Source organism: Prunus mume, linkage group LG3 (genome assembly GCF_029339155.1).
Source record: "Prunus mume cultivar Tortuosa linkage group LG3, ASM2933915v1, whole genome shotgun sequence".
NCBI lineage: Eukaryota > Viridiplantae > Streptophyta > Magnoliopsida > Rosales > Rosaceae > Prunus > Prunus mume.
This window is the reverse complement of record NC_142700.1, coordinates 3,685,650-3,707,713: the sequence shown is the minus strand read 5'-3', so window position 1 is coordinate 3,707,713 and position 22,064 is coordinate 3,685,650. Positions and strand designations below refer to the sequence as shown.

The 22,064-nt window shown below is 37.1% G+C and overlaps 3 protein-coding genes across 4 annotated transcripts; 2 read left to right on the top strand and 1 right to left on the bottom strand.

The window, feature by feature from the left end:
• The first annotated feature begins 3,260 nt into the window (after positions 1 to 3,260).
• WAVE2 (SCAR family protein) lies at positions 3,261 to 10,824 on the top strand. The gene is given in 10 exon segments (XM_008227065.3): positions 3,261 to 3,699; positions 4,736 to 4,899; positions 5,557 to 5,680; positions 5,818 to 5,950; positions 6,483 to 6,550; positions 6,726 to 8,650; positions 8,653 to 9,629; positions 9,742 to 9,840; positions 10,240 to 10,347; positions 10,451 to 10,824. Coding segments are annotated over 10 exon segments (3,801 nt in total). The 5' UTR covers positions 3,261 to 3,544; the 3' UTR covers positions 10,499 to 10,824.
• Positions 10,825 to 13,700: 2,876 nt separating this feature from the next.
• LOC103324946 (Dof-type zinc finger DNA-binding family protein) lies at positions 13,701 to 14,453 on the top strand. The gene has a single exon (XM_008227064.2). It carries the CDS (start codon positions 13,799 to 13,801, stop codon positions 14,285 to 14,287), a length of 489 nt encoding a protein of 162 aa, XP_008225286.1. The 5' UTR covers positions 13,701 to 13,798; the 3' UTR covers positions 14,288 to 14,453.
• A 733-nt stretch (positions 14,454 to 15,186) lies between these two features.
• Positions 15,187 to 20,460, bottom strand: LOC103324945 (dihydroorotate dehydrogenase (quinone), mitochondrial-like). Of its 2 annotated transcripts, XM_008227063.3 has the most exons (12): positions 20,184 to 20,460; positions 19,926 to 20,063; positions 19,558 to 19,640; positions 18,659 to 18,982; positions 18,195 to 18,450; positions 17,176 to 17,256; positions 16,972 to 17,079; positions 16,862 to 16,891; positions 16,498 to 16,635; positions 15,878 to 15,915; positions 15,683 to 15,782; positions 15,187 to 15,549 (listed from the first exon to the last, which is right to left on the bottom strand). In XM_008227063.3, exons 2-12 carry the CDS (start codon positions 20,058 to 20,060, stop codon positions 15,457 to 15,459), a joined length of 1,386 nt encoding a protein of 461 aa, XP_008225285.2. In that variant the 5' UTR covers positions 20,061 to 20,063; positions 20,184 to 20,460; the 3' UTR covers positions 15,187 to 15,456. The 2 variants fall into 2 exon arrangements, with proteins under 2 accessions (XP_008225285.2, XP_016648353.2); XM_016792867.2 differs by lacking the exon at positions 15,187 to 15,549 and having other exon boundaries at positions 15,711 to 15,782; positions 15,878 to 15,946.
• Between the last annotated feature and the right edge of the window lie 1,604 nt (positions 20,461 to 22,064).

Genomic DNA, 22,064 nt, shown 5'->3' with positions numbered 1-22,064 from the left:
AAAGCTTGACGATCTCGGATTCAAAAATCCCCTTGTGTAATTTCCAGGTATTGCAAGAACATGTCCCTAGCTAGCATAGCTCGATTCCTTGAACGTCCAAAAGAACTTGCTGATGATCTGCTATGAAAAAGATCTAATATGATATGATTTTGTTTTTATTGAAGAAGGGCCTTCCATTTCTGAATCAATAAAACTTTGATATCTCTAGAAGACAAAAATGTTCAATCAACTGCGCAGAGTTTGGTGAATGACAAGGCCTAAGTTTTGGAATCCATATATATCTTTCAACCTTCTTTTCTGTTGTGAATAATTTGGTTTATCTTTTGTCTTTTCTGGTCAAAGTAATTCATTCTGAGGATGAAGATTTAAAGGTTCATCTTTTGTACATTTTACCAAACATAACAAATTTTGTCTCATATGTTGTGATCAATGACCAAACAGCATCAAAGTGACAAACTTTTCTTGTGCTCCAATCCATATGATTAACATCGTTTGATTAAGTTTTAATTTGGAATTAATTAGTTCAAGGAAAAACACTTGCGATGGGATGACCCTATATATATATATTATAATTATATTATAAGTAAGAAAATAATGAGAAGATCTTGTGTGGGACAGCCGGTATATAACTTTTGTGGTATATTATTCCGTCACCCAACGTGGACAATGGGTCCAAGTGTTTGCTTATTAAAGAAGTATCAACACTTTCCACTACTGTAAATTGTAAATTTCCATAGCCACCACCAACACAAGAATCTAAGTTTACAGTACTCTCTTTCTCTCTCGTCAACTCACTCACGTAGAGAAGAAAGTAGGCGTAATTATAGTGTGGTATTGAAGTACGGTTACGTGGTATATGTTTAATGTTGAGTTGAATCAAAGCTTCGTTCGTTAGTTTTTGTTTCTAAATTAGCGGAAGAATAAAACTTGTGTGATCGATGTATAGCGAGGGCAGGAGCAGGGCCACTTTAAGGGCATTGTGCAGTGTTTAGTCATTCAAATGGAAAAAGGAAACTTATGCGTATTGCACTGAATCTCAGTTTGCTTGCTTTATAAGACCAAAAATCAACTTAGCTGTGTAGCGTAGATGCTGGCTGCTTTGCTCACTCACTCACCCTGCTCAAAAATAGTGATTTTGTTTCGTTTGCTGCCATTTGCCACGAATTATTACATCGCTTTTAACCTCCCATCAGCATGGACACGTGACTGGCCCCATTTCCTTGTCCAATTGTCTCTGAACACATCTTCTAGTCAAAGTCAAGTCAAAACCCTAGATATTTAAGTTCGGCCTACCAATTGCCTCGACCCAAATGATTTTGGGTAATTTTAGGCCTACCCAAATGATTTTGGGCTTATTTGAGCCGACCCAAGATTTGAGTTCAGGCTCGTTAGTATCAGTCTGAGTGGCCCAATAAGAACTTTAGGCTTTCGGCTTGCCACTGGTGGTCTGGGTGCAGTTTGGAAGAAAAACTTGATCAGTATGGTATGGCCAGCCATGCATGTGCGCAGAGCATCTTTACACAGCTAATACACGTGTGTATGTATATATATAACTATATAACCAGTCTGCAATCTGCAGTGTATGCATGTTGAATGCTGACAAGAGCTTAGTTATTGAAATGAAATTAGATTGGACCAGCCTGTCCCAGGACAACCACCTTGCTATGCTGGTACCAAAATTGATAGAAATTAATTAAATTAAAAACACTCAAGCCACAGAGACAGAGAGAGAAAGACAGAGAGAGAGAGAGAGAGAGAGTTCAATTAGGTGATGAAGATCAAATCAGAAATTGAAAGCTATTTAATGCAGAGTGCCTTTATTTTGGTTTATTTTATGGTGTGGGGGCAAGTCCTTCTTAACTATATGGTCCCATACGAACTAGGACCATCGAGTTTCAAATTTCATCTCTACTTGCCTTGGGTCTGCACACGCGTACTAGGAAATTAAATAAGGGGGGGTCTCTTCCTTCCTTTCCTTCCTTGTGTATTCTTTTATTATTTTTTATGATATTTGTTGTGAAATATGATCATGTATTTGGATTATCAACATTATCTTATCCTTGTAAGTTGTAATAAGAAAATAATTATGTATGGAAAAAGAAGAAGAAGAAATTATTTAGCTTTTACCAACGGCTCTAATCATGCACTATAATATATGCCCGCGTTTATTTCTTTCGTTTTTAGTTATGCAAAGATATACATATGCCTAAGTACTTCATGATAGCAGCATGTTTGGACCCAATAACATACTTGGTCTGCCACGCTGCCCGTGCTAGCTAGCTTTGTACCTGAACATTGGCCAATGTCGATGGTGGTAGTGCCCTGGGGGCGCCGGTAACGTGGAAGCCCTGCCACGAAGCCGCTGCTGTCGTTGGTGGCTGTGCCGTGGTTTATACGAGGACTCGGTTTCATAACTTCCACACTAGAATAATGTTTAAAATGTAATAATAATAAACAATGATTTTTTAATAATAAAAATCTCAGATTTGCATTATTATTTTTGGGGTGAAGTGAAAGCTAACTAAGATTCTGGATTGCTGATTGAAGGTCAATTGTACACCAAATTTCAGATGAGATGAGTCAACCCCACTGACTAACAGAAGATGGGGACTTTAACGTTTGTTATGCGTACGTTCATATATTTTTATTTGGACAAGAATCTTGGTGAGGCAATATCCAAATCTTTAGCAATTATTAAGCGCACCATTGATTTTCTAGAATAACAAGGACAAAGGGTTAGGTCGATCTCAAGCAATAAACAAAAGGGAAAATAAATAAATTGTGTAAAGACTTATTTTTGATATAAGCGGTATTAGGAAAATAAGGTTTGAATACGCGATCTCGATTATATGAAAAACTACTCGTAATTATTTGAATTATAAGTCGATTTCATAATTATTTTGTGGAATAGTACAGCTTTTCAGATAGCTTATCATAAAATCATAATTTGCCGCCCATTTAATGAACATTTAGAAATATCACTGTCCTTGATATATCTATGGCAACCTCTGATCACACAATTTTGTTGTCGAAATTGAAGAAGATACAAAACCTGAAGAACCTCGAAATTCCAATTTTGCCCGGCAATTTTAAAACCCACCAAAAACTCTCTAAAGTCATGACCACCACGTTCCCCTACTCTACTGTCCCTTCTCCTGGGACACGCAAGTCATTGTAGTAAAACCCAAGGGCAGTCCAGGTAATTTGACCATCTTCAAACACAATGATTTCTCTATTGTAGGCTTGTAGCAAAGAATGGCTTGCAGAGTTGGCAATGTCCCCTTTCTCTTTCCATCCAAACGACACAAAAACACTCACACACACACACAGCACAGTCCCTCTCGGCAGTTAAGCTGCTCCAATCTCCCCACCTACTCTCTCTCTCTTCAATTCTCTTCATTTATGCATTTTCATTCCTTCATTCTCTTCATTGTATTGTATGTTGTTGAAGGTTAAAGCTTGAAGCTTTGTTTGTGTGATATGAAAACAATTTCTCAGAAGCTGAGAGAAAGCTAGAGAAAATCAGCTCAGAGTGTACTGAAAGATGCCTCTGGTGAGGTTTCAGGTGAGGAACGAGTACAGCCTCGGCCAGCCTCAGCTGTACAAAGAGGTGAACAGAGAAGATCCCAAAGCTGTGCTCGATGGGGTGGCCGTTGCTGGCCTCGTTGGGATCTTGCGCCAATTGGGCGATCTTGCTGAGTATGTTGCCCTTTCTTTTTTTGCTCCTTTTCACTCACGCAGTTCATTTCTTACTACCCTTTTGCGTTCTATTCTATTTTTGTGTCTGTTGCTCTATCTGGGTTCAGCTCATTCACTCTTCATTTTATTGTTTACTACTTTTGGGGTTGCAGTTCTGTTGTAGAAGTGAATAAAATTTGGTCATTTCTGTGAGTGGGCAATTGGGTTTTCCGTAATGATCATTATTTCTTAAATAGATGACAAATTATTGGTAATTTCATTTTTTCTTTTTCTGCTAAACGTTGTGAGCTTATAAGTTGAAGATAGGTGTTCTTTTGGTTGCTATTTATTTCATGATGCCTCACAGCGGTATAGGGAGATTTGGTGTATGCAATATCGCTTTCCCAAGGCTTTTGACATTAATTATTGAGAAAGCTCTGGATCCTCAAGTCTTTCTAGGTTTCTGTGATTGTGGTGTTTATATCATAGCAAAATAAGGTAGCCTTGTGCTGCAGCTACTCTGTTGTTGATACAATGTAAGCATTTACAATGGTCAATCAGCCTCAATTACCTGTCGTAAACGACCTTTACTATTGTGGCCATTTTGGGCACACTTGGATGCTGCAAAATTGTTCTATATCATTTAGATTAGTGGACTGATATTTCAGTTTCTTTTCAAATGAAAATGGCACTAAGAAACTGCAACAAAATCTCACTATACAAAGAGATGTCTTATGTTTAAGTAGCATTGGCAACATGACTGAAGAAGTTTTAACCTTAGTGTTCCCCACTAAGATAAAAGTAGTTGAAAGTTTGTGGTTGGCTGGAGATTCCTGTCTCCTGATCCTAGTGGAAGCTCCTCAAGTTGGGTGGAATGCCAAAATGTGAATTTTGGATATCTGATATGGGCGATCAAGTCTGAAATGTAGAGCACAACAAGCATAGTGATTATTGGTTTATCACAATTCTTAAATGCATAAACGGTTCGAATGTAGGTTAACAATTTTTCGTATATTCTAAGTTATATACTAACTCAGAAAGTATCTGTAACATGTAGGTTTGCAGCGGAAGTTTTTCATGGCTTGCAAGAGCAAGTGATGACTACAGCTTCTAGGAGCCAAAAACTGATGGTTCGTGTGCAACACATTGAAGCTGCACTTCCTCCCCTTGAGAAGGCTGTACTTGCTCAAACAAGCCACATACATTTTGCTTACACCTCTGGTATGGATTTTGTTCCTCACTTTGATGTCTGTACATTGTATGCCAGTTATTGACAACTCGTATCAATAGACTTCGTTCTCTCTAGTGCAAACTGCTCTTCATTTTGTTTAATAAATGCTTCAGGTTCTCATAAAGTTTATACTGATAATGGGGATATAATGTATAATGTATGATGTAAAAATTGAATTATCTTTGGTCAGTTTTAGTTCAGTGAGCTATTTAAGAAACAGATATTGAAGCCTAAAATAATCCTTGAAGGAAAGTCTAGGAAGATAGCATTTAGTGCAAGTATTCTTTTTATTGTCTTCAATGCCTTGTAAATGAGAGGACTCGGGTTATCTTTTCCGTATAAAGTTGATTTAATTAATCTTATATTAAAGTATTTAAAAATATCTTATATTAAAAATATATGGGAAACCTTGGAGAACATTACTTACTGACCATAGAGGCAATCTAAATATATTCATAAAACCATGGAACAGCATTCTATAGACCGTTAATTGTGAAGGGCTTACTCCAGTACAAACCTTTCATGATTGACCCTGTTTTATATTTTCTTTATTGCGGAGATAAATTTTTTATATGCTCCTATATCCCATTGGTGCCACATCATTATCCTGATAATCAAATCATTAATAGAAAGCAGTTTCTTTGCAGGTTTAGAGTGGCATCCTCGTATTCGAAATGAGAAAAATCATTTCATCCACAATGACTTGCCGCGTTTTATTATGGATTCATATGAAGAATGTCAGGATCCCCCACGTTTGCACTTGCTTGACAAGTATAATCTAAATCTTTCCTTTACCTTAATTGGCTTTCATGTTTATATTTTTTCTTACCTTAATTGGCTAACAAGTTGTGAAGTTTTACTTTCTAGCATAATTGTTAAATGATGGAATCTTTTCCTTTAACGTTCAGGTTTGATACCGGCGGCCCAGGATCTTGTTTAAAGAGATACTCAGATCCAACCTTTTTCAAAAAAGCATCAGCTAACCCTGATGAAGCAAATGTTGAACAAGTCCGAAGATCTAGGAAGGGTCAAAGAAGCAAGGTATGCACCTAAATTTTGAAGAAACACAGTGAGTAAATGTTAACCATTATCAGTAGAGGCTATATAATAGTGTGCTCAAAGAATGCCAATTAAGCATATGTTGCAACCTATTGCCAACCCATCCTGACCCAACTTTTATTAGGTTGGGTTTTGGGTTGTGAAAAATCACAACCTAGTAACTTCGGGTCGGTACTTAATCCACTGCAACCCTTGCCTGCCCCTAGACATTAGTGCTTCATTCCAAGCAGCGAATCTGTGTATCTTACTTGAACCAATTTTCTTTGTGCTTTCATGTGCAATATTGTGGATGAATTTGGCTCCAAAGTTTTCTGAAGGAAGATAGATGCAGGCATATAAGATTCATTGATAAGATCATGAAGTACAATGAACTCTCACATCAATTTCTTCTTGACAAGAGCTTGTTTTTCTGCTATCTGTTTTTATGCAATATTTTATTGGATTATCAATCTTTTAAGTACCTCAACGGTTCTGTCACTTGGAGTTGTCTGATTAAAAATGTTGAAATGGACAGAAGAAAAGAGGATCACAACGAAATGGAGATGTATTACGTGGTGCATCAGTATCAAATCGCAGCAGCAGGTATCCTATATGTTAATACACACACATACATATACATAGAGGCATTCTCTGGTACGGTCAAACGCATCAGAGAAAGATCTTACATGCACACATGCACTATGCATAATATATACGTGACTTATGGCTCCCAGTTTTGACTAAAGGGAGCTAAAACTTAAGATGTCTGACTATGCAGAATGCAATATATTCCTCCTATCGCAAATGGGCGAAGCTCGTCTTCTCCAACTGCTTCCACAGCCGACATGGCATTAAAATCTGACCTGGGGGACAATTCCATTTCTTTTGATTCAAAAACTGAGTCAGAATATATTGAGTATGCTGCCCATCCAAGTTCCTCCCTACAAGCTGAAGAACAAGAATCCAAGGAATCGCCTTCTTCTAAATCGGTGCAAAATGACGCTCTTAATTCTGTTTTGCCTGATGATCAAACTGGATTTGTAGATAACTCTCCTGGAAGTTCATTACAGGACCAAGTTACCTCTGGTTCTTCTGGTGTTAACTGGGATGAGAAGGTAGAAATAGTGGATCCTAAGGGTCAACAGAATTGTATAGATGAAACTACAGAGATGCTCCTGACAAAGGATGACTTGGATGCAAATGAAGGGGGAGCTGGTAGCTTTAGAATTGTTGAGCAAATGGATGTCCTCTTTGATGATGAAGACATTCTGGAACCTAGCAGGAACCAGATTGATGAAATTGAAAGTGAACCAGACAATTTCATGGATGCACTCAACACCATTGAATCAGAATCTGAAAACGATCTTGATTGTCAAACCAAACGAGAGGTGGAGCATTTTGCTTCTGTTGTCGACAATAAAGGACCAGATGGAGTGCATGAGATTACCATGGATTGTTCGGATCATCAAACTCCAACTTTAGAATCTCATACTGCAACATCTTACGTTTCCTCAGAAGAAGAAACGCCGACAGATCTATCGAACTCAACCTCACCAGAGTGTCCTGCCCATAAACAGATGCCTCAAATAGCTACAGAACTGTCTAATTCAGATCACATTGTAGGAACAAATAGGACTGACATTTTTGATTGTTTAAGGTTAGAATCTGTTAGTAGTGATTCCACATCCTCTGGCTCCGGAACTACTAATGCGCAGGATAAGACCATAAGCAGTTTGTGCGAGGCTCAACAATCTCCTGCTGACGTTTCCAGGAATAATTCAACATCCTTTGGCTCTGGAACTACTAATGAGCAGGATAATCTCATAAGCAGTTTATGTGAGGCTCAAGAATCTCCTGCTGACATTTCCAGGAATAATACAACATCCTTTGGCTCTGGAACTACTAATGAGCAGGATAAGATCATAAGGAGTTTATGTGAGGCTCAAGAATCTCCTGCTGACATTTCCAGGAATAATACAACACCCTTTGGCTCTGGAACTACTAATGAGCAGGATAAGATCATAAGCAGTTTATGTGAGGCTCAAGAATCTCCTGCTGACATTTCCAGGAATAATATAACATCCTGTGGCTCTGGAATTTCTAATGCGAAGGACAAGATCATAAGCAGTTTATGCGACTCTCAAGAATCTCTTGGTGACATTTCCAGGAATAATTCAACATCCTGTGGTTCTGGAACTGCTAATGCGAAGGATAAGATCATAAGCGGTTTATGCGAGTCTCAAGAATCTCTTGCTGACATTTCCAGGACTAATTCAATCAATTTCTGGACTAATGGAGGCCTGTTAGGACTTCAGCCATCAAAGCCTCCTGATTTTACCATGCCAAGTCCTGTAACTCAAGATTCTGCTTACAAAAGCACTGAGACAGTTGGTGTCCCAAATCATGCTTACACGCTTATAGTTGATGATCATGAAGCTGAGAATGCTGGCTGCAAGGAAATAAGCTCTGATTATCAAGAAGATGGTATCTTTCCCAAGGAAATATCCAAGGGATTTTCTCCCACTGAATTGTATCCAAAGCTTGGAAATATTGGTGACTCTCTTAAGAGTAATGCATTTAGCCATTGCATGGAGGATGGTTCGAAAAAAACCAATACGACGGAACCTGGAACTCTGTTGCCAGTTGCTCCATGTGGTAAATCTGCTTCCAATGAAGCGAATCAGGAGAATGATGAAAACTCTTCCTGGTTTTTGGGCTTGGTCGTAGGTTACTTGTGAATGGTTTTGGTAGAAAAGTTCCACATTCACACGATGACAAATCTGAGCCTGCTAGTTATTCAAATGCTGGTGTATTGGACCAGAGAAATGAGCACCACAGAGTAGAGCACCAAGCATTTCCCGACACATACTTCAAGGAGAAATTTGAGCATGGATTTGCTGTTGAATCACCTCCTTCTTCACCACCACTTGAACATATGAAAATATCTTTCCATCCCATGAATGGCATTGAAACTTCCATACTCAAATTGAAATTATCTGATGGGAGTCAAAGCCATGGAAGTGTAAAAGACATGTTTCAGTCATTTCAGTTGGTCCCAGAGCCTTCTATTCCTCTGCATGAATTTGGTTCTGATTCTGATGATGACACATTCTGTAGATCATCTCCATATATATCAGATGATTGTCTTAGCCATCTCTCTGAGTCGAATTCTGAACAATGGGAATCTAGTGAAACTCTAGAATGCAAGGACCATGACCTATACGATGCTTTGTGTGGAATCTCATCAGCCGAACGTATATCCACCTCTCTGGAAATAGGGGGAATATCCCACAATGCCACTTATGGAGATGGTGGAATTCAAAGTGTGCACACTGATAATGGTCTGGAACATTCTCTCTCTGATCCTTTACTTGATCTTCCAAGTTTAGATGCTTTGGAACCCGTACTTCAGCAAGAAGCAAAAGATGATTCAGTTCCTAAGGATCTTCATGGTTTGAAATGTTCGGGGGATTCTACACCAGGACCACCACCTCTCCCTCCAGTGGAATGGCGTGTTTCAAAACCTACCTTAAATGTAACAGACGAAAAACAAGATGTATCTGAAGGTTTTAAACACGTATTTGACACAGAGATTTTGGGGTCCATCACCCTCCAGCAACCTAAGCCAGCCCCAGCACAGCAACAACAAATAAATGAGGAGTCCATTTCTATTAAATGCAAGGTATCATGTCATGCAATTTAATCCTGTTTTTAAGGCATGAAAGGTATTCAAATAAAAATAGTGGGAAGTCAAAACTGCGGAAGGACGTTCTATCAAAATTTTCTTGCTGCAGCAGGACCAGCACGTAAATGGACAGAAAGAAGATGATCAGGCTCTAAATGGCAAAGGGATAGACGAAAAGGAAGATTTTCTACAACAAATCAGAGCAAAGGTGAGTGACCATTTTTTCTCGTCATATGGCTTGCTTCCCAAAACCCTAAAAGTCATTTTATCTATGTATAGAAGTGTTTCATATTCATATGTATAATGTGCCAAATGGAGATTTTTCTATTCTCTTCTGCTTTTTGTAAATTGAAAATAAAATCAGTTTTTTCGAAATAGACATCTACTATACCGGATCCACATAATCTCTATTTACTTAGAGCATGTCGATGATTGGTCATGTTTATAAGTATCTTGTTAGATTGATTTTATCTTGTAACAAAGCTTGTCTTTCAATCAGTGCGCTCACTTTTCTAATCACTAAATGTTCAGTCTGTGATTAGGGTACAGTAAGTAACAAAGTAAACCATCGCTAACTCTCTGCTTATTTGTTGTTATGTCCTTCCAGTCATTCAACCTGAGACGCACAGTACCAGCAAAGCCAATCATCACACCGGTACCTGCTACCAACGTCAAAGTAACTGCAATTTTGGAGAAAGCCAATGCCATTCGCCAGGTTCCCCATTGTCCTCTATCCCTTTTTCTTTCGTTTTCCTTTTGTTCATTTGCGTATAAGTATCACGACACAATCAAATTGACAATTTAGAAAAACTTGTCAGGCTGTTGGGAGTGAAGGGGAAGACGACGATACATGGAGTGATGCTTGATTTGGCCATGGTTATGCCAGCCCATGAGAAACAATCCCCTTGCTGGTTGGAGTTCACAAAGTTGGCCAAGGCTGTGTTATATATGTATATGTGATTAATTTCAGTTTCTTTCTGTAATTAAGTGTAGGGGCTAATCTTGTATCGATCCATTGCAGTAATTTTGATTGATTCCTTTTAGGTAGAAAGATGAGATAAGTTGTCAGGTTGAGCATGATCTTCTACATATTTGAGGCAATCATTTATACCAAAAATGCCATAATATGTCTCAATTTATATTTGTTGTTCCTTGAACACTCGTTTATAGATCTATACTTTTTGCACCGCAAGTTTGCTGTACTGATTCATTTTGTATCCGTATGCCGATGCTTTTCATAATTGAGATTAATGAAGCTTAAGCAGACCATTTATTCGAATTTGTCAATCGATTATTTTTATTTCCATATATCCGTTATTTCATCAAATTTGATCGAGTCATTTGCTTCACAACCAAGAATCATGGAGAAAATAGCCGTCGTATGAATTAAGAATGTCTAAGATAAGTTGACCAAAGCAGATGTGGGGGTTTGTTGGTTAAAAGTAGTGAGTCCGCCTCTTGTACGTAAAATCGAATTCCCATGAAAAAAAAATTGACAAATCCCAAAGCCTTGAGTTTTAAGATGGAAACTATTAGCTATGCAGCTTAATTAAGTAAACCTGTAAACGGATTGAATATGGATCGAATTAGCTTGGATTAGTTTGTAGGCTACAAGACTAATTAAGTTGAAATAAAAACAGAAACGTGAAAAGTACGAGTATTTTAATACATATACAAAAATGAGTACATGCAGATGCAGTGAGAAAAACTCTGTAAAATTCCTGTCGTATTCAAATTGAACAACATTATTGCGTTTCCAATTCATCACACTTCAGCAGAAGACTTTATCAATATCTCCTTTCTTCTTCTTCTTCTTGTTTTTTTTTCCTTTCTTCTTTTCGTTCTAGAAAAACCTATCAATATAATATATCCACAACTTCATATATTAATTCATTAATCCAGTGTTGGGCTGGCATTGCAGCCTCCAACCGGCACACTGATTGAAATTAGTAAATTTAGTCTATGTTATATAAATGAATAAGGAAAGAAGACTTTCTTTTCCATTTTATTAAAGCAACTTGATTACGAATTATTTAAATAAAAAAAACATAACGACCAACAAGAAGCTATACTTAGTACTTAATCTTTCCAACTCCACCACATATTATCTTTAATTTAAAAAAATACAATAACACGAGAAATATGACAAACTAGTCTTTGATCTATTAATATAGTTGTCTCCACTTGATTAAAAGAGAATTTGATAACGATATATATTTATTACGAGTCTGATAATAACATGGAATATGTGAGTGAGGTGTGGGATGAAAAATTCTTAATCAGAGAGGAGTGCTAGTTTCCAAAGTAAGCTGAATTTTGCCTGTCAAATGCAAATTGCCTTGGACTAATTGATGGAATAATAAGAAGTGCAACTTCTAAAGAAAAAAAATAATTCCAATAATATTCTGCTGATGATCTCTTCTCTTTATATGCAGTAAGAAGGCAGTTTTACCCCTAAAAAGAGGTCCCCCAACTATTAAAAAGATGCACTAAAAATCACTTTGTTCTTTACATATATCCTTTTAAGCTTTTGCTTAAAAGAGACTTTGAAAGCATCGGCATCAGAAAGAAATCTTGCATGCATTTCTAAGTAAAAGTGTTGGAAGAATTGTGCTACTTTGTCGACATTGTATAATTTAGAAAGAAAGAAAGAAAAAAAGTGTTGGAAATGAGGCTTCTTCTTTTGCATTAACTAAATAAAGATTCCTTTATTAAAGAAATCCCATTTCAGATTACTTTTTCATCATAATTGCAAACTGAAAGCAGCCCGGACCACATTGTCCACAACCCTACAATGTCAAAGTGTGATGAAAAGGAAGCAACAAAGTTAATCATCAAATCCATTGAAACCTGCAAAGATGGCTTTGAAACAAAGTGTTTAGCAATAACATTAATACAAGTATCTTACTTTAATTAATTTTATGTAAGGGAGAAATTATCGAATACCATGGTAATATAATCACATGGTACATTTTGTATATGTGTTATAATATGGGTGAACGACAAGGTTTATTTTACCTCTTTGCAAGAGGAATATATGATAATTAAACTCACTGCTGGCAGATCTGATTGGACAAAACTCATTCAAGTCAAGCCATGTGTAAAGTTTCTATTTTCCCTTTTTCTTTTTCTTGCTAAGACATGTGTATATATTTATATATCAAAATAATTCATTTTAGATCTTAAAAGTGATTGCTGATGATATTTGGATATAAAATACTGTAAATGGCACCTTTTGATATCATTTTGGCACCATATCATTTTCATTAGTGCCACTGAGAGCAATGGGCACAATTTGCAAAAGTTGGGTTTGGGGTTCATGCATGAATTGTAGCCCTTTAACTTTAATTGCCCTCCAGGCTAATACTTAGCTAGCTTTAAGACCACTTAACCTAACCATAATCTCTTTTGTTAGAAAGTATAAAGTTCCATATAGAGCTTCACCAATACTGCTTGCAAATTAGATATGGTCTTGATTATCCATTTACTTTATGGAAAATACTTCCATCCTTATCATGTAAGTATGAGCTCTTACATTTCACAATAACAGTGTGACATATGTGTATATGTTTTTCTTTTTGTGTTTTTAATGAATTGTTTTTTACATAAAAGTCAAACTGGAAGATAGAGTATCCAGGAAAGGAGGCAAGCAATATCCTTATTTTACAAATCAACCAAAAGCAAATGCCCAAATGCATGGAGATTTCTCAAAGCAAAATAAGAAGGCTTTTAGCTTTATCACTTTTTAAAGGAAAAAAAAAAAAAAAAAAAACCTTTATTGGCTAGAATATGTACACAACTACAACTACTTTCATTAGCAACATGCTTTATCTCCCTTTATGCTCCCATTACCACTGACACTTTGTACGCGACCTCCCTGGACTGGGACCCACTAATTCCACGATGATGACGTGGAGTAATGATGTGTACAAAAAGCTCGTCCTCAACTTTGCCAAAGCCAACCTACCTGGCTTCTTGGCGGCTGTCACATGGTTTTCTTACAATCCTGCTTTTAATTTAAGCACTTTTGATCCCTTATTTTCCTTTATAAATACACAAGCACCAGCACAACCCCCTCCTTAAACTATACAATACAAAGTGTACGTCTCTCAAACTCTAGACCATATCTCAATTTCTCTCTCTGTTTGTGTGTCTTCCTATCTCTCATGGCTGAGGTCCAAAACGGCCAAGATGTCCCGGGAATTAAGCTATTCGGGACTACGATTACATTGCAAAATAGATCACAAGTAAAAGAAGAACCCAAGAAAGCTGATCAAACGGCGGAGAAGAGGCCAGATAGGATCATACCATGCCCAAGATGCAAAAGCATGGAGACTAAATTTTGTTACTTCAATAACTACAACGTTAACCAGCCAAGACACTTCTGCAAGGGCTGCCAGAGGTACTGGACAGCTGGCGGGGCTCTACGGAACGTGCCCGTGGGGGCCGGTCGACGGAAAACCAAGCCGCCGTGTCGAGGGCTGGCCGGATTCCCAGAGGCTTGTATATACGAGGGTTCAGAGGTGGTGCACCAGTTTGAGTTGGATGGGGTCATGGAAGAGTGGCACATGGCAGCGGCACAAGGCGGTTTTCGCCAAGTTTTTCCAGTGGTGAAGCGGCGGAGGAGCGGCTCAGGTGGTCAAACATGCAGCTGATGTTCTCAGAAATTCTTTCACCATATCCATATATTATTAATTTCATTGAGAACCGAATATAATGTGTATTGTGTTGTTAGCTTAATGGTAATGATGTATATACAAATTGGTAGTAATCAATTAATCCTTATATTTATATAATATGAAATGATATTTCTATCATAAAGTATCGCTCATGAAAGCAAAAGAAAACACAAAAACTAAGGTGGAATCAAAAGCAATTATGCCAATGAAGTCATAGGTAGGGAAAGTTCTTCTCTTAGTAGAGTACCATAATTAATATTATTCCATGAGGGCCTAGGAAAGTTGACCATTTACAAAGTGGAAGGATAAGATTGGCTGCGTGACGACAAAACTTAAAACAGGGACGATGTATGACTTACAAGCTACCCAGGTGCGGGTTTGGCCAGTAGACCAAGATAGTGTGTCCGTTCTCTCTTTCCGGAAGTTAGAATAATCTTAAATATCGCATTTGTAAACATAAAATAAAAAGTATTTGAGCATGAAGGAAAAATAAGCAGAAGGGGATAAATTTAGGTTTATTGGCAGAAGCACTTACTGTAATTTGGTTATTAGTTTCTTATCAGAAGCTCGAATGATTGTTTGCTATGCAGCATACAAATACTATTGTTATTCTGAAAACCGAAAAAACGAACAGGGCCAAATCGAAAATGTTAGGGGGACATTGAATCAAATGATTGCTAGTTTTCTATTAAACCATGCACATCCTCGGGCCATTTTGTTTAAGATTTAAAGGAGGGTTCTTATTCGAGGTAGGTGGTGGCAAGTGCACAAAAAAATACAAGACAAGTTTCTCATAAAGCAAATTCTTATTTTTGAGTGGATGCGAGAGCATGTCACCAAGCCAGCATAATGGAGTAACAAAGCAGAAAGTAGAATGGATCCAAATTTGTACATATGAACTCTGATTCTGAGCTTGCATATCCGGGAGTGGCAGCAGATTATCTTTTCCATTTGCTACAATTAAATTTATCATTCGGTGTAAAGTTGGGTACAGACTACAAATAATGCCTCTCTTCAAAAAATTTCTCACATGTTATGAGTCTCTCCGACTCCCGTACGAAAAAAAAATACCGCTTAAAAATCAGAATTTACACCATGCAATGTAAAAATTTGCTCCACAAATAAGTTCATCGCTTATCTATTGTTTATACTTTTGCTGTTGCCACTCTGCAATCTGCACCAACTGCTTCACTAACGGACTTGAAACCATCCCTTTCTAAGCACTCAGACAATTCAGCCTGAGAGAGAGAGAGAGAGAGAGAGAGAGAGAGAGAGAGAGAGATGAGCAGAGATTGTAAGACTATTATAAGGGCGTCCATGACATTAGGCGAAAAAAATGGTTTTCTGCAGAATGAGCGCATCAGATAATACCTTTATCTGGGGGATGAGAGCAGGTCCCCCATAGGCAAATGCTGTATAAAGCTGAACAAGACTTGCTCCAGCTCGTATCTTTTTGTAAGCATCCTCACCACTAAATCCATGGCATAAACAAGGTCCATTAAGGGGGAAAAAGTAGATAATAATTCAAATATGAAAAATATTAACAAAGGGCTGTTCTGATCTTACCTGCTAATGCCCCCACACCCTATTAAAGGAACCTTTCCCTGATTGATATTAAATTAACAGGGTCACGCTCTGATACATGCACATAAAAATGAAACCAAGAGGAAAAAACATAGAATTTAAACAAATGGTTCAAATAACATCCAAAAGAGGCCCTAAATGTCTAGCAATAACAACCAAGAGGTTCAAGCCAATAAATTTCCTTACAAAGAAAATAAATAAAAGGACCTCAGCTAGGCACTAGTTAAACTACAGTGTGCTCGGCCAGCTGTGTCTAGACATCATATTCATCAAACCCAAAAACAATTATAAGCTACTTTACATGAAATTTGAAGCTCGTATACTGATATATTTTGTACTTTCAAAAATTCTGTACTTCCTAATGCAAGGGCAAATAAGAAATATTAATAGTCCAACTTCTCTTGTACATAAGCCACAATGGGGTGATGAGTCAGTACAACAATAGAATGACATATCAAGCCAGCATACTCACGCATCTTCAAGAATTTCAATAATAGAACATAAAAAAGAAGTGTCATGTTGTAAAGACATGTACTATGCAATCTACCCCAGTGCAAGTATCGAGAATAACAGGTTACATGAGTTACAAAGGGGCAACGTACCCTTGTCAAAATGTACATGTCCTTTAAGAGACTGGTAGAGGTATTAAAGAGTGGCTTTCCACTCAAGCCACCAGCTTCAGAAGCCACTGGGTTTGTACTAACAGGATCTGGTCTTGAAACAGTGGTATTTGATATAACCTAGAATAAACAAGATAAAAACAGCTCATAAGAGTAGAACAAATGGCACTAAATTTTTAGGTAAATAACATACTGAACATTAAAGTCATCAACCTATACTCTAACATTAACATGTAGAACACCGTATAATTATCATTGCACTAAATAGCTCATAAGAGTAGCAACTTTTGATATGGATATGGTAAACAATGAAAAAGGTGAAGTGTGTGATAGGAAGTAAACATACCAATCCATCCAAGCGAAGGGCAAGGGCAACCTATATTGATAAACAAACAACCATGAGAAAACCATTTTAAGGGGGGAAGAAAGTAATCAATTACGAGCATAAATGCATACTGCAGCAATATCTTCAAGATCTTCTTTAGACAAATCTGGAGCAATTTTCACGAGCAAAGGAGGAGGGCCCTCTTCACCCCATTGCATTTCATCACGAGCAGCTTGAACCTTGAGATGGGAAGAAAGAGCTATAAGAGCTAACTTTTGGAGACATTGTGATCAATTATATAGAGGGAAAGAAAGTTCATGCCTTGAGCTCCATACCCTTTTCACAAGGTCCTTTAACTGCTTTCTTCCCTGAAGCATACGTAACCCAGGGGTGTTGGGTGATGAAACATTAATCACCTGCAAAGAGATCAGCATGAATATTGTCGAATGAATTAACCTGGATTTGAACTTGAAATGTACACGCAGAAACTGAAACCTAATTGCAGTTTGTGACTTATTACCGAAAACTCAACTTCTGAGGAATTAAATCAAGAAATGATGCAAGATTCTATTTTAACCCACTGACAATTCAGCTTTCACTACTGAAGTTGAGGAAGTTTTACTTTAATCTGAATCATTTCCAGATATAAATTTGATTGTTCATATATCCTAGTCAAGTATTAAAAAGTTGGACTTAAAACTATTGCTTCCCACCTGAGCTTTAAAGAAATTATTTTCCAAAAATCTCTATTCTCTATTAAATTAATTGTGATCCTCAAAAGACATATTTGGCATCATTTATTGACAAACAAGGAAATATGTAACCAATTATGTAGTATAATTTGTGACACCAGGTAAATTAACCCAAAGATGGTATGAAATTATAGAACTAAAAATCAAATGAATGAACCAACCAAAAGACCATAACAAGAGGCCTATTCAAATGCACCTCTTATTGCTTTTCCGTGTAGAGAACCAACACAAAAGAACCTATCTTATTAGATGTTAGCCATGAAAACATCATACTAACACAGGCATCGTGATCAAGTTAAAAGAAAGAAAAAGTTGGGCAGTGAAGAGAGTGTTTTTTCCTAATTATGCTTCAGTCAGCAGAACTACCCTACATGCAGCCTCCTTTGGACAAACAGAGATCCTATTCCTAGGGCACCAACATTAGCAATAAAGATGCACTTTCCAGCAATAGGGAATGAACACGTCTTTAGTTGCAAAGCAGCAGAGTCACAATGTCATGTGAAACTTAAGAACTCTACATCTTATACTTATAAAGAAAATATTAATATTTAGCATGAAAACAGAAAAATTACTAGACTTGAAATCAGTAGAGAACAATCTACCAAGTAATCAGCATACTGGGACAATGTATGAACCCCTTGTACATAATCTGAAGAAGCATCTTCACTTGTCTTGTTCTTCCCAAGATTCACCCCTAGTATTCCAGGGCCTGCTTTGCCTCCAGGTTTGACTTCTTCACCTGAAGAAGAGGAAGTGCTTGTAGTTTCATCCAACTTCCTCTTACCGTGCTGAGCACCCAACCGCTTTGCAACAGCAACAATTCCTTCACTATTAAAGCCACATCGATTGATGATAGCTCTGAACACAACAACAGGTAGATTGATAGCACATAAGTTAGAATAAGAAATGTAACCCAGCTCAAGTTTGAGAAAAAAAAAATATCAGAAGCTAAAGCACCTTCACCACTTTCCAAAAGTGAACAGAAAATTTGACTTAACACATGAAATTCGAGGCAATTCAGGTCTTAATCAGAACATAATAAGATAAACACAAAACATACTCTTACCCTTCCTCACGCAATCTGAAGATACGAGGCTTTGGATTGCCCTCTTGGGGAACAGGGGTTACAGAGCCAATCTCTACAAAGCCAAAGCCTAAACCAAGTAAACCATCAACAGCCTCAGCATTCTTATCAAAGCCAGCAGCAAGACCTACAGGGTTGGAGAACTTCCTTCCCCAAACTTCTAGCCCTAAATTTGATGGATCTGGTCTCTTCTCTCTAGGAACCCAGCCACGTGCTGCGGCTGAGACACCCAGTCTGTGAGCAACCTCTGGATCCAGAAGAGCAAAGAATGGATTCACAAGTTTTGTTGCTGAGAATAGCCAGCCACTTCAAAAATTTGATGCCCAAGAATTAGCAACAAATGTAACTAAATGTAAGCTTCAACATTTCACAAAAAACTTAAACCATTCAACAAATTACTGATAAATAAACTGAATTACACGGTTTCTGCTTCATCCACATAAATAAGTACACAACAGCATAACAATGAACAACCCATACCAAGAATGAGGCAGAACATAACAAATGACAATCCATAATTTTTGTCTAATGTCCAACGAAAGCTATTAATTTAGCAAAAGAAATTTATGAATTTACAACTAGGCATGCAATTCCAAAGTTACTAGGTAACAATGAGAAATCCAAAGAAAATTTACCCCCACCCCCAACACCAAACAACACACGCTCACACCACACAGGTTTCAAGCAATACAGCATGGCAGACTTTTAATTCAAGCATCAGAGGTTGCCTTAAGAGAATTCCACATGTTTTATGCTTAGGCTTTTCTGGCTGAAAGGTAACAGTAAGTGGAATTAAACATAAATGTTGAAACACTGTAACCATATGAAAGGTTAAATGCAAAAAGCGCAAAACTTTCTACTTAAAGATTTAAATGAGGTACCAGAAAGTTGCTTCATCCACAGTGCTCACATAAGCTCCTCCGCCTATAACTAAGCCTAAGAAGGTACCTGTCAACAACCTCCCCTACAATTCAAAATAAGCAGACAGCACTTCAAATCAGACAATAATGTGTTCCAGTAGTAACTGCTTAAATACAATGAAATTCCAACAAAATTGACTTAAAAATAAAAGTGTAAGCAAGACAAAATGAAAAAGGCACCATTTTGGTGACATGGGTTTGCATTTTTACTGGAAACAAATAACACTATAATCGTCATAGTTCTTCTGAGATTCTTTGTAACCAAAAAGATAGTGTCATACGTATACTAAGCAGAAGAAGAGAGAGAGAGAGAGAGAGAGAGAGCATACTTTCTTCGAAAAATGAGGAATCTTTGGAGCAGTTTCTGCAGCAGAAGAACAGTGTCTTGCACTTGCAACAGGAGTTGTGCATGCCCTTCTGAACAAAAAGTCTCTCAGTAATTTTCTTGAAGCCCTGGCCGCCATGACCTTCAATGATCAAATAAAAAAGTTAAAAACTTTCAGTAGCTTAAATATGGCCTCGAGAACTAACTTTGAGAACAAAACAATCAAGGCAAATGAAAATTTAATAGTAGAAAAGGAACGTACTGAGCAGTGGAAGGCAAGAGAGTGCTACACGGCTTGTTGCGGCGGCAGCTTGAAAGAGCGGGGCAATGTGTGAAATGTTATGTTGCACCAATACGCCAGTCTCGAGGGGTATGCTCGTATTGAAAGTTTGACCGTCCGATAAATTTTGAAAAGAACCAGAAATCGCCGTCTTCTGTGAGGCGCTACTGCGCGAGGAGGAAGAAGAGAGCGCCTTTGTTTTTTCTTAGGTTTTCCCTGAGACGACGTCGTCTCATTGCTGGCCTTTCAATTTCACTCAAGTTGGAACGCACGTTTTAAGGAACAAAAATATCCAGAAATTTAGCTCCCCAACCCCCAAAATATAATTTAACTCACATAAAAAAAAAAAAAAAAAAAACAAAGGGACTGCAAAAAACTGGGAAGGATTCGACGATGAGTCATTTTATGATAAGGGTGGCATATATGAACTAAGACATAGATTTTCATGTCTTCCACATGATTCACCTAAATAATAACCTCCTTAAGTTTATTGTAATGATTTTGTAGTTAATATAAATGTTCGTATGAGGGGTCCATATATAGTGAGAATTTCGCTTTGGTTTCTTTTGGGCCGAAAACCACGTGTCATATGAGAAGCTCAATTTTTGTACTAGGCCCAAGATTATCAGCCCATTAGGTGTTTCATATTTACATTTTAAAAAGATAAAGAAAATTATCCTATAATTTGTTATTAGCCCCTGCCAATTGATTTTTTCTTTTTTACTTTTAGTTTTTTCATTTTAGAATTGTAAAGAAAACATCAAGATGCGTCCCATGAAAAATAAAAGGAAAATTTGCATAAATACCACATGAACTTATAGACATGTGCGTTATTATCACCTGAACTTTTTATTTTTATTTTTAACCACCTGACCTTTATAAAGTATAGTAATTCACCACCTACATATAACTCCGTTAAAGCTTCCGTTAAATTTAAGGGTATTTTTGTCAATTAACTATAATTATAAATAAAAAAGTATACATATAATAAAAAATAAAAAATGTTAACCTAATTATACCAGGCCTCTCCACCCCCAACACCCACACCCTCTGCATAAATCCTTCAACGTGAGTACTTGATTGCTTAAGTGTATTCTCAACACTCATTGAGCTAGTGAGATCAGGTATGTCATGCCCTCACAAAAAGGACATTCGAAAGAAGAGGTGGTCATGGTGTTGTGCGGTTGATTTTCATATATGATCACCATACGATCAGACCAGGGCAAAACCACAAGAACTTTAGAAGGCATCAATTTCTGCAATCACCATAAGATTATGACCTTCAACACCTGTTGAACCTTTTTTTTATTTTTTATTTTTTATAAAAATTTTGTATTTTAACAATTATTTTTAGTTATTTTTAATTAATGAAAATACTCTAAACTTAACGAAAATTTTAACGGAGTTATACGTAGGTGGTGGATTGCAACACTTTATAAAGTTTAGGTGGGTAAAAATAAAAATAAAAAGTTCAGGTGGTAATGACGCACATGCCTAAAAGTTCAGGTGGAATTTATGTAAATTTTCCAAAATAAAATATGAACCATGTTCTCCTTTTGTTTTTTGTTTTTGTTTTTTTGTATAATTTTGATATGGAATTTTTCTTTAATGTGGAATTTTGTTCATTTACTATATTATTCTAATTTAATGAATAGTTTCATTTCTCGATATTTTCATTAATCAATGATGGATGATAAGGAAAACATCATCAATGAAGGATGATGTGCCTCATGGAAACCCAAATTGAAGTTGAGAGCCGAAATCTTACTAGAATTTGATCCTAACTTACAAACCAATTAATGAAACAAATTTTCATTTTCCTTCTGGGACGAATTCCATTTCGTACTATATATTGCATTCCAT

Bases quoted from the DNA above. Each gene is read 5' to 3' on its own strand.
- LOC103324946 (XM_008227064.2), top strand. From the start codon at position 13,799: ATGGCTGAGGTCCAAAACGGCCAAGATGTCCCGGGAATTAAGCTATTC.
- LOC103324945 (XM_008227063.3), bottom strand. From the start codon at position 20,060: ATGGCGGCCAGGGCTTCAAGAAAATTACTGAGAGACTTTTTGTTCAGA. The intron at 17,257-18,194 runs GTAGATTGTTCT...ATCTCTTTGCAG, and splicing joins CCCAGTATGCTGATTACTTG to GTGATTAATGTTTCATCACC. The intron at 16,636-16,861 runs GTATGTTTACTT...TGTTTATTCTAG, and splicing joins CCCTTCGCTTGGATGGATTG to GTTATATCAAATACCACTGT.